We start from the raw sequence: 12,635 nt of genomic DNA on the forward strand, positions 1-12,635 counted from the left end.
CTCGGCGGGGTCCGGTGTGTGGGGAGTCCCGCTGCGGGTTTTGGTGCTGAGAGGGGGGGAGGCAAGGTGGCAGCTCCTTAGTTGGGAGCGGAGTGGGGAGTAGGGCATGGCAGGCTGTTAGGAATGCTTCCAGTAAAAGGTGTATCGCTGTGTCTGTAGCATAACATTCAGCTGTAATTTGTTTTATCATCGTTGGCTGTGTGGCATGTTTTGATTCAGGGGGCACTCGGTTCCGGGTGAAGCTTAGGGGTGATGCACGTTATCTTAGCAAAACTGATGTGCTCGTTCTCTGTGGGAGGGCTTCATAAGGCCGTACCTCCTTCTGCACTGAAGTGGTGTGTGCTAGAAACACGTGTACTTGAAGTGGCATACCTTTATAGTCACAAATTATAGCCACACCTCAGCACCATTCAGTTCAGAGCTGTGGTAGTTGTCTGAGATCATATCACCAGCTTGCTTCTTTTTTTTTTTTTTTTTAACTTTTTCTCCTCTCTGAGGAACCCAGCTGTTACAGCCACACTATTCGGGCTGTGTGTACAACTGTACCTGCATGCGGTTAGTTTCCTAACCTAGGGGCAGTTTACCAAAGACTTCGTTTTTTAGAGTGGCTCCCTTGGGCTGACTATATGATGGCAAGGTTACTGCTGAAGAAGGTTACGAAGAAAGCAATCTTGAACTTTTCTGTCAAGGTCTGTGGAGCTTTGGTATACTGGACTATTCAGGGAGGTGTACTATCAATGTAAAGGAACAGTGTGATGACCGGTCAGTTGTTTCTTTCATGTGAGGGAAAGCAAATAAACGTCAGCTGTATTCCATGATAAATTCAAAGTTTATTAGGTTCAGTAACTATTCCTTACTAGATGCCACCTCACAATGTTTTATTGAGTGTGGCAGGGAAATGTAGGTTATGAGAGGATTCTGTTCTACGTGGTATTGCCATGGTAGTACCAGCTGCTATGCAGAGCAGGCATTTTTGAGTTGCAAGTTTGGAAATGCATAGACACATTCTTTCAAGTTTTTCCTTATATAGTGTCGCCAACTGTTAACATTTGGGAAAACCAGGTTGTGAGCTTTATATATGTGGTGAGAATTGATGAATTCTGTCATACTATGTATATTATTTGGTATAAATACACAGACAGAACTATTCTGAGTCTAGGTACTGAAGTAGATATGTTCCCCGTGTTTGTTTTACCATATGTAGTTATTTTGTTGTGTAAAGATAAATAAAGAATAGGTGTCCTGAATAGGTGATGTGCAAAACAGTATTCAAACAAGCTGTGTTACCAAAAATAAATTTTCAGGGACTCAGCTTTTCTTTTTGACTGCTGCAGCACTGTCTCCAGTCATGGCTGTCTTACGGTTGGGAAATCTGCCTGTTTGCTGACAATTGATGTTGGCAAAGGAAGTTGGGGAAACTGCTTAACTGCAAAGGCACAGCCTAATCAGGATTTTAATTATTCTTAAATCACACGGCGCTGGTAATTTTGAACAAAACTTGGGCTGGTAGAAGTTGCGGGCAATCTGAAATTTAAGCACGTTGATTTTGGAAAAAGATGCAAGTAAATAGTTAACTTCCTAAAAGCAGTCTTTAAGGTTAGGTTGGAAATTTTGGAAGATATTAAAACTTACTCCTCTGTTTCAGTTAGTTGTTCCCTATGCTTGTTAAACTGCAGATACTCTTTGTCAAAGTTGTAGGCAACCAAGCAGTGACACTGTTGCCAGCCTAAAGTACGGCTGCATTGTAAACTTTGGGTACTGCAGTTCCAACATGAAAAGACCTACTTTGACCCACTGCACTTGACTGATGTTGGTGAGCTTAGATCTTTGAACAGATTAAAAGCTCTAAGGAAAAATGCAGATTTGCCCAGAAATCAGGGTGGCACATGCTGCAGTGGAATCCCGCCTGAACAGAAGAGGGACATTGGGCTCACGATGAAGGAACAAACTGTTTGAAAGGAACGCATGTTATAAAATAGACATCTCCTTTGTATAGAGAACTGTAAGTTAAAGAAGTTAATCCTTCTCCTGTTATGGACGCTAGTTAAAATCCTCGCGTTAGTGATGATAACCCGGTAATTGTTATAGGATTGTTCTAATTGTAATATACTGAATATAGTCCTAAGAGTCCAGAGTGCTGGAATCCAATCCATTGGCTTGAATTATGACTGAATTAAAAAACAAAACAAAAAAACCACAAAACCTCCCACCCAAATTCTAAACCCCTACCTGCATATAGGTGCTAGTTGTTCCCTTTCCTTCCTGTGTTTGGGTTTCCTTGCTGTCTCAGTCAGCCTTGTTTTGCCGAGTGGCAATCTGAAAAAAATTCAGGATTGCCTGAATGAATGTGACTTGGCGATCTGTTGGTATGTGGGTTTTTCCCATCAGAATAATCCTTCCTTTTTATAAATATGTATTTATATTTATTGGTTAGCTGTAACATCATGTGAATCTGCAGCTTGGGAGCTTTGTCTGCATGTTTTGAACCGCAGTTTATACCAGCAAATTTAAACCATGGCATTACAGCTCCCTAATCTGAAATGAAGAACATCTGTTTTGCTTAACTGGAAATAAAGGAACGCACTTTTGCATAAGTGGGTAATGTTTAAAATGTAGATCAATGTGTAAGGAAAAAAAAACACATGCACTGAGCAAAAGGCAGCCTGCTCAGATTGTGGTTGCTTTGTCTGTTCCTGCATGTGCATCTTTCCTCTAAAAGATGAATCCTTTAAAGATCCTGCAGCTGGTCTAGTGGTGAGCCAGAGGCAAGGAGAAGGCATTGGTGGACTAGGCAATTAAAGGATTCGTAGTATTAGCAGGCTGCTTTCCACTACTACACTGACTTTTTCAACAGCAACAGGGCTAAAATTAGAGTTTTTCAGGATAATTTGAGGGAGTTTATAGATATTGAGTGTGCTTTGAAGTGGTGTTGTTAGTCCCAGTCTAGAGAGTGTCAGATCTGTACTCTTTAGGATGGAAGCATTCTGTTTCCCCTGAAATACAATCCCAGGTTTCTTTTTTCTTTAAGTTTACATCTTCCTGGTTAGCTGCTTTGGCGATGAATGGCCTTAACTTGCTATAGCTCTTTTTGTTTTTAATCTTCCTGTCCAGGCTGACTGCTACATGGATCTGCTTGCTTTAGAAATCCTTCACTCACATGTGGATCAAAGCAGATGGGTTAACCTAGCAATGTATCAGTCTGTCTTGCTTTCTAGCTTGAGGTGGTGTGGTCAGACTGAGATCCTCTGCTGTTTTCTTTGTCAGAGAGTTATGTAAGACATTGTGCGTATGGGAAACTCTGTCACTGGGAAAACTAGTCTCATGGGACCAATATGGATGAAACTTTGTGATAAGATCTGTTTGTGGATGCACATATGTTCCAGGATTTTGCTAATGAGTGTCATCATTTGGTTTTGATTTTATGTGAATGCCTTCTTATTTTGCAGTTCACTGGCATGTTTGAGCTCATTTGTAGTTTTTTTTGCTGCCTCACAGGAAGACTATAAAGAGTGCTGTCCTCATTTAAGAATAGAATGGCAAGGTCTCTGCAGGTCCTGGGTTTTGGGGTGCAGAGGTATACCCATCTTCAATGGAAACAAACGCTGTCATGCTGCTTCTCTGTGCTGCCACATGGCATTACAGGTTCACCTGTCTTAAAAGTTTGTTTGTTGACAACTTGCCTATGGCCGGGCTTTTCCCTTTGTCATAGCCAAAGGAACGAGGTTGAACTGCATCTTGTGTTTTGCCCATCTGCACTGAAGATCATAAGAGGTTTTTAGAGCAATAGATTTCTAAGTTTTATTTATTTGTTAACATATTTCTCCAGAAGTATGTCGCTTCTCTCGAGTCAGACCTTACTTCTCCATTCATGCTTTTCCCACCTGGATGTCCTTCATAAGTAATCCCTCAACGTGCCTTCCTATGGATGCCACATTTCCCAAGCTGGCTGGGACTAAACTGTCTAGCTGAATACTTAATTAGTTGTATGAGCTAACTTGTTCTGGTTGTACACACTCCCATTTTCACTTCATTGATTTGTCAGGTTTGCTTGGTTGGGCTTAAAACACAACATGTGCCCCATAAGGTGGCCATGTCTTGTCAGACTTCAGCCTTTAACTCTAACCTCAACTTAATTGCGCATTTCTTAGAATTCGGGCATGGTTTTCAAAAAGATGTGAGGATTAGGTTAGTCTGGCTCCATCTTGGGATTCACCCTGAAACAGTAAACCAGTCTGAATGGGTTTTGCCTCAGGAAGCAATTTATACCAAGACTGGAGCATTGATTCAGCAATCACCAGGTCTTGGTTATTGTTTTGGCTCTAATAAGTGGTTCGCATGACTTCCAGCAACAACTGGAAAGTTGCAATTAGGGTAGTGTTATGGTTGGTAAAACAGGCTTCTGGTAAAAGCATCATTGTGACCACCAGCTGTGTTCTCTGCAGCAAATAATCCAACAGACTTCCCTCTATGGTGAAGTCTGCTATGTGGATACAAAAAAACCCAACATGGCTTTAAAAATAGCTTCGGCTTTTGAATGATGGATGTCAAGTATGGTAGCTCATTCAATTCCAACATGGAATAAGAGAAATATATTTCAATTAATGCCGCAGTGGTCTCTTGGGTAGCTTGTATGGGAGTGTCAAACCAGAGCTGCCTTTGTGTCTTAAGTAATACCAACCATTCTTTCCTGTCTTGAACAAATAAACTGTCAACCAAGGAAAACAAATTACTTTGTGATTCCACTCTTGTTTTCAGCTTTTTATGCAATTTATGTGACAGTTTTGTGGCTTCCCCTGGAATTCTGTCTGCTTTCAAATTAATGCTTGTGACAAGTTTGCAGTTCTGTGACAAGACAGTAGAGCGCTTTACTACTTTTCTCTCCTGTTATACAAATCTACACGAGTGCTGCTCTGTGTTCATGCTGCATGCAGCGCACTCCCTTTTCAGTAAAATTCAGAGCAGGTGATGATCCTTCTAGTCTCTTAGGTTAGATTTGGATGTAGTGTGGGATTGTTGTGGGGTTTTGTCTCGTTTTGTTTTTAAGTGTTCATTTTCTTTCTCCAGGATATGTGAATGCACGGCTGGAGAAGGAAACACCAATATTTAACAAGCAAAGGATTGATTTTGCTCCTCCAGAGAAAATCAACAGCTTGGTGGTCTCATCTAACCAGCTCTGTATGAGCCTTGGCAAAGACACCCTTCTCAGGTAATGCTGCCAGAGACCTGAAGTTACTGCTTGTTTTCCCCTGCTTTTTTTTTTTTCCTTAAGTTGTTAGAGAACTTACAATTACAAACTGGATAAGAAGCCATGAGCCCAATATGGAAAACAGTAAGCAATTACGCCTACATGAACGTTTGTTGGAAGCATGCTTTCATGGTTTCTCTTTGCAGGATTGATCTTGGGAAGCCAGATGAACCTAATCAGGTAGAGCTGGGACGCAAAGATGAAGCCAAAGTCTACAAGATGTTTTTGGACCACACAGGTGAGGCAATGGACTTACATATATTTACAGACAGTGGTTGGCAGCAGATGCAATTGAATGTGCATAACAAGCACTGGTGAAGGAGTTCTCTTTCTGTTCTGTAAATAAGAACAGGTGGTCCTTCTGTGGGCAGAACTCCATTGCCCAGGGGTCCTGCCTACTGATTTGCCGCTGTGCTACTAGAAAAACACTGGCTTGTTGTGTGTATGTTGTTGCTTTTGAACTCTCTGAAATGAACACATGCAATTAGGCTGTTCTGAGCAAGGCCTCTAAAACCAATAAAAGAAAATTTTTGCAGTTGCCCTGTGCTGTATGTGTTTATATAAGAATTTTTAAAAAGGACTGGAAAACATTTACAGCTCACTGTAGCCTTGACTGACTTTAAAAAAAAAAACAAAACAAGCCAAACCCAAACAAAATTTTGGAAAAAGATGCTCATATCTGTCACCAACTGCCAGGGGTAGGAGGTAACTCTGGGAACTGTTTATGCTTAGAACACTTATTGAAACAGAAGAATACCTTCTTGCTGAAGCGTCTGGGACTAATAATTTAAGTTTGTAATATATGGACTACCGTTCTGATCCCACATGGAAATCCCCCACCTCCCATGAATGCCTGGGAAAGTCTTGGCTTTAGTATGTTGATATCAGCGCTTATCAAATGTGAGGATTAGAAGCCTCAGGAATTTGGCTTGCTTAGGCACAGTCTTAATTTGTTCTCTCCTTCTCCTTCCCGTACCCCTCTCCTGTTGGCAGGCTCTCATCTCCTGATTGCTCTGAACACCGGTGAATGCCTTTACCTGAACAGAAGTGTTCAGAAAGTGCGAGCACTCTCCCGCTGGAAAGGCCACTTGATTGAAAGTGTGGGCTGGAACAAATTTCTTGGTTCAGAGACCAACACCGGGCCTATCCTGGTGGGGACAGCCCAGGGGCAGATCTATGAAGCTGAAATCTCTGTTAGTGAGGGAAGCCTCTTCAGCACTAATCCTGACCAGTACTTCCGACAGGTCTACACTCTGGAGGAGGAATCGGGACCTGCCCCAGTCTGCTGCTTGGAGATTGAACGAGGGATAGAAGGGAAATTTTTTATTATAGCCACCACTCGAAAGAGACTCTTCCAGTTTGTTGGCAAAGTACCTGAAGGGACGGAGCAGCAAGGCTTCAGCTCCATATTTGCTATGCATGCTGACCATTTGCCCAGCTTTCGGGAGTTTCCGGCCAACTTTGGTTTCAGTGAGATAGCCTTTTACACCCCAAAGCTGCGCTCGAACCCACGCTCTTTTGCCTGGATGATGGGAAATGGTGTTTTATATGGTACATTGGATTATAGCCGCCCTGATTCAATTTTGAGTGATGAACGGGTCTGGGTTTATCCTTCTGATATTGACATAACTGTGAACAAGCCGATATCCATTGTACTTACCCAGTTCCACTTCCTGTTGCTGTTGCCTGATCGGGTGAAGGCTGTGTGCACTCTGAATGGGCAGGTTGTTTTTCAAGATCTGTTCCTGGAGAAGTTTGGCTTACTGACACGCATGATCAAAGATCCTACAGTCCAGCAGATATGGATCCACACTGAGAAAGTAGTGTTCCGTTACCACGTCCAGCGGGAATCTAGAGATGTGTGGAAGATGTATATGAATATGAACAAATTTGATTTAGCCAAAGAGTATTGTAAAGACCGTCCAGAGTGCCTAGATATTGTGCTGGCAAAAGAGGCAGAGCACTGCTTCCAAAACAAGAGGTATCTAGACAGTGCCAAATGTTATGCTCTGACCCAGAACTACTTTGAGGAAATTGCCCTTAAGTTCATTGAAGCCAAGCAAGAAGAGGCCCTGATGGAGTTTCTGATTAAGAAGCTGAGTAACCTAAAGCCTTCTGAGAAGACACAGACCACTCTGCTGACCACATGGTTAACGGAGCTGTACCTGAACTGGCTAGGTATACTGGAAGGAGATCCCTCACAGCGAAATCTCTATTTGGATACCCGGGAGAAATTTCGCACTTTCCTGAGCAGTCCTAAAAACAAAGACTGTTTATTTAATAACCGGGCATCTATTTATGAGCTGTTGGCAAGCCACGGGGACACAGAGCACATGGTCTACTTTGCAGTCATCATGCAGGACTATGAGCGCGTAGTAGCTCACCACTGCCAGCATGATGAGTATGATGAAGCTCTAAATGTGCTGTCCAGGCACAGAGATGAGAAGCTGTTCTACAAGTTCTCTCCAGTCCTCATCCAGCATATTCCCAAGAAGGTAGTTGATGCTTGGATTTCTATGGGCTCTAGACTGGATGCCAGGAACCTCATTCCAGCCCTTGTTAACTACAGCCAGAGTGCCAGCACCCAGCAGATCAATGAAGCCATTAGATATATGGAGTTCTGTGTCTATCAGTTGGAGGAAACCCAGCAAGCCATTCACAACTACCTGTTGTCTCTTTATGCTTTGTGTCGGCCAGACTCGCTACTGTCATACCTGGAGCAAGCAGGAACCAACCCAAACAGGATCCACTATGACCTGAAGTATGCATTGCGCCTGTGTGCAGAGCATGGGCACCACCAGGCATGTGTCCATATTTACAAAGTGATGGAATTATATGAGGAGGCTGTGGATCTCGCCTTACAGGTATGTGTGTGTCTGTGCATGCACGCTATGATATATAGGAACGTAGCTTGTTCAAGTTATCTTGAACAACGGAGCATTGAGAGGAAGTGGACAGACTCATCAGTATAGGAGCTGTGCAGCTAAGCCTAGGAAGAAAAACCTGTCTCTGTTAACATACTTCTGTGCTTTCAGAATTGTTTTAAGTAGACAGCTGACTGTGACAAGACATAATTGAGGATAGGGGCATGGAAAGTACAAGGGGGAGTACTGTCTGAAGCTCAGTCTCTAACATAAATTACCTTTAACGTAGCTGCATTTATGCAAGACTTGTATAGCTATTGTTCAGGATGCTATTGCTTCCTATTCCTAGCTGCGATAATTATCACAGAAGAATGCCTTTATCATCTTAGTTTGAGCTTCAGGGAGGTGTAGGACTTTTTTTTTCTATTGTCATTGCTATGTCTTTACTGAAATGTGTGGCCAGCAAAGATATTGTAACATGGATTTGCCCTTATTGTAGTGCTGGGCTTTGTTCTCTGCTGGGTAGCAAGCAAATCTTCAGGGAGGAATACTGGTGGAGAGGAGAGGTGTTTGACATGTAAACAAGGAGCGGGTCAGTAGTGCAGTCCTAGTCAATGAGATAGCAACAGAAGTTTTCTGTTAATGCCTCCTATAATGAACGTCAGGCTTTGAAGTTGAGCAGTGGATAAACAAAGATGGAAGCTTAACTCAGTTTCCTTGTCTGTCCAACTTCTAGGTGGATGTTGATCTTGCCAAGTCCTGTGCAGATCTCCCTGAAGATGATGAGGAGCTCCGGAAGAAGCTCTGGTTGAAGATTGCTCGCCATGTTGTTCAGGAAGAGAAGGATGTCAAGAAGGCAATGGCCTGCCTCTCCAGCTGTGCCCTGCTGAAGATTGAAGACGTCCTGCCATTCTTTCCAGACTTTGTCACTATTGACCATTTCAAGGAGGCAATCTGTAACTCCCTGGAGGACTACAACAAGCACATTGAGGAGCTGAAAAGGGAGATGGAGGAAGCCACACAGAGTGCCAAGAGAATCCGAGAGGACATCCAGGAAATGAGAAATAAGTATGGCTCTGTGGAGCCTCAGGAAAAATGTGCTGCTTGTGACTTTCCCCTTCTAAACCGCCCTTTTTACCTTTTCCTGTGTGGTCACATGTTTCATTATGACTGTCTTCTCCAAGCAGTTTTCCCAAACCTTCCTGCTTACAAGCAGGCAAAACTTGAAGATCTTCAGAAGAAGCTGGCCGCTACCAGTCAGCCTTCCAAGAGCCACCATCGTCCCAAGGATGCAGATACCATTAGCTTGGGGAAGGGGCAGCAGAGCCGGGAACAGATCAAAGCTGACATTGATGATATTGTGGCAGCTGAATGTGTGTACTGTGGTGAGCTGATGATCCGCTCCATTGACAAGCCTTTTATTGATCCCCAAAAGTATGAAGAGGAGATGCAAAGCTGGCTGTAGTTTTCCAAATCTGCAACTGTCAACGGACCAGAGTTTGTTCACAACTTGTGAAGGTTCCATTGGGATTATAGCCTCCAGAAGCAGGAACACAGTGGCTTCTGTGGAACTCTAAGGAAAGCGTAGTGGGGTCTTGTTATCAGGATTACAGTGAAATAGTCTTGAAAAATGGGGAGGTATAGCTATGGCTGTCTAAGAACTTGAACAATAGTTAGAGCTAACCTACTGGAATATATTTATCAGGTGTTTGCTGCTTGCAGTTCTTCTGAGGTTCTTGGTGTGAAGCTAATGGAGTGCCTTGTCGTCCAGAAGGAATTGGGAACAGCCTGTGATTTGTCTTCACTGTGGTGGGGTATTTGTTTTGGCAAAGACAAGCTTAAAGGGAAAGGTAGTGAAGAACACTAAGCAGTGTAGCCTTCATTCATCACTTTCAAAGCTAGAATTGCCTTCTGTTTCTTTTTTTGCTGAGAGTCTCGAACCACATACATGGAAAGAACATATGCTGTTGCATATATATTTTGTGAACGTCATGCTACACAAATACATGTTTCTACACAATGTAATATAAGAATGTGTATAATTCTCAAGCAGGAGTGTCTTGTAACACACTTAAGTCATTTGCCTGCAATTCAAGGTGTATAATTTTTTTCCAGCAAGCTTCATGGACAAGCCCATACATTTGAATTTTCTCTAGGTACTGTTTCTGGCAATACATCCTAGCCTGTTCACCTCCCTCTCTCCATCCTATTTCTACTAAGACTGTCTTTGTATAGTGGGTCTTGGTTTTGTCTTCACCCCAAACCAAAATTGATATAAGCAGTAGTAATGTGTCAACTGATACTCTGCAAGCAGGACCACAGCCTATTTGTATTGTCCTGCTGTGGTCCTCTTCAAGCTGCGCTTGAGCACTTGACTAGAGGTCTAGCTGTAGGTTGCCTCAAGGACAGACTACAGAAAAGTTCGGTTGGTATGAAATTTTGCTTTGTCATTTGAAGCCAGCACCTTGTGACCAGGCAATCTTTTGCCTTCCTGACAGTATTTGATACTTTCTGGAGATGGCTGCAGGTCAATGCTTCCATCTATTGCTCTGACTTGGAAAATTTTTCCCAGAAGGTGGCGGTCACTACACTGTGGGTGAGGGAACAAAAAAAATTCTTTAGCAATTTAGAAAGGGTTCCTTATTTTATTTTTGAATAAACTAAAACTTTAATGAAGTTCTTCTGTTTGGGGCTGAATCATAAAGGTAGTAACTGGCAGAAGAATGGAACAATCTAAATGAAAAGTGATGATTCATTAAGGCAATAGAAAATACTGTCTTCTGAAAAACCTCTTCAGTTCTTTCACATGAATGTATGTGCTTGTCTTGAGTACCTCTCTCAATCTGCTAGTCACTTACCACATTCGTAGGGTTGTAGAAATGGGTCTTCACAGCATTGAAAGGGAATATAAATTGGTTTCCTCGAGGAGCTGACTGAAGAATTTTGATAACTGTTGAGAGCTCCAGAAGAACATCCATGCTTTTGTTGGGAGCTTCAGCCTGGAAGGAATGAATTTTATCTGTGTAAAATGGCAGGAGTAATAAAAAATGGAGCTGACAGTAGGAAGACCTGAGGTTTTGAAATCCTCTTTTCATTGTTGGAGCCATGGGATAGGCAGTCTCATTACCACCTGGTAGTGTTTGTTGCTGACTTATCAGAAACCACTGTTTCACTGGTTCCATTAAGCAGTGGTTCAGAAACCCCACATGCTGTAGTTTTCTTTGGCTCTGGATAGCCTTTTGCTTTGAGTAAGTCAATGGGTCTGGCAGAAGAATTTGTGATGAAAACTAAATGTGATGTCTTTTGAAGTTCAGTATTAAACTTGTTATAACTGGCCACTCCTGAATCATCATCTTTGCATGTAAGCAGTGTGATATTTAAGGTTTTAGATGTCATTATAAAGCAACAGTAGCCCCCCACCCAAACTAGTTTCTGGTCAAAGGCAAGTGGGTGTTTTTCTGCCCTCTAGCAGAAACCTGAGCAGCAGCTCATTCTGATGCAGGGAGTAATTTCAAGTTATTTATTTTCTTTGAGATGTTCTTAATACTTGTTCCATTTCTTTACTTTGGGATTTTTACTTTCTTGGTATATTAGAGTTATTCTAGTCCTCCATTCTCTTCCTGTTAGTGCCACAGAACAGTCACATCGCTAAATGTTTCTGTTGTGCTCTGAAGATTAGCAATATTATTTGCAGATATACCATTCCAGGAGGATCTGCTTGTCCATAATATTGGAAGAAGCACGTGTCTGTGGGAGCTGAGACATAGCAAGTAAATAAAAACCCCCAAGTCTTTGCCTGAGATGGTGTGGTAGGGGAAGGCACCTCAAGAACCTGCTGATTATTCTGGTCTTAGGGTATTAATATGTCTCAGTTAATACTAGAACTAAGTGTTTATTTTAGTGACTAGTATGCAACATTCTCTGAGGGCTGTAGGCTTATGCACCAGATAAATATACCACAAACATCGTGCTTCCTCACCTTTGTTAACTGAAAAATCTTTTAAGTCATTTGCTGTCAAGGCTGTGGAGTGTTAATGCCTGCAGAGACTCCAGCAGTGATTAAATGACTAGTGCCAGTAGTACAGGAAGCCACATAAAGATATCTTCTGAACTTTCCTTACATTGTCACATGCTTCAAAAGTTTCAATAACTACTCACCTGTGCTTCTTGGCAGTTTTGCAATTATCACTCAGTGAAAAAGGTAAGAGGGTTTTTTGGGGGGTGGAGGGAAGTGAACTGCTTACTGTTCTCCCATAAATCTAATCTGCAAGATCTCTTCCTCTTTGCTTTCAGAATTGCATTTTTATCTTTTCTCCTTGTTATTTCAGCACAGTTACAGTTTAGAAATCACAGTCTTTTGTATGTTTTTTCTAGCTGTGAATGAACTGCGTACCTGCTGTTAGAAATGGTGTGGCCTTGGGTCTTGTCCTTGCCTGGGTGAATAACCCCTACCATTTAGTTTAATGCAGCTAGGGAACAGCATAACCAAAAGGGCAGGTGGGAGCGAGCCCCAGCCCTGTGTAACC

The 12,635-nt window shown here is 42.4% G+C and overlaps 1 protein-coding gene across 1 annotated transcript in view; it reads left to right on the forward strand.

Annotated features, from left to right (window-relative positions):
- Positions 1–9,930, forward strand: part of VPS18 (vacuolar protein sorting 18 homolog (S. cerevisiae)) — a 15,830-nt gene extending 5,900 nt beyond the window's left edge. Inside the window, exons 2-5 of the mRNA XM_009895717.1 lie at positions 5,065–5,206; positions 5,392–5,483; positions 6,239–8,109; positions 8,846–9,930. Coding sequence (XP_009894019.1) covers positions 5,065–5,206; positions 5,392–5,483; positions 6,239–8,109; positions 8,846–9,574 — 2,834 coding nt within the window. The 3' untranslated portion in view covers positions 9,575–9,930. The remainder of the gene's footprint in view (positions 1–5,064; positions 5,207–5,391; positions 5,484–6,238; positions 8,110–8,845) is intronic.
- The last annotated feature ends 2,705 nt before the right edge of the window (positions 9,931–12,635 follow it).

Source organism: Charadrius vociferus, unplaced genomic scaffold (assembly GCF_000708025.1).
Source record: "Charadrius vociferus isolate BGI_N301 unplaced genomic scaffold, ASM70802v2 scaffold111, whole genome shotgun sequence".
Lineage (NCBI taxonomy): Eukaryota > Metazoa > Chordata > Aves > Charadriiformes > Charadriidae > Charadrius > Charadrius vociferus.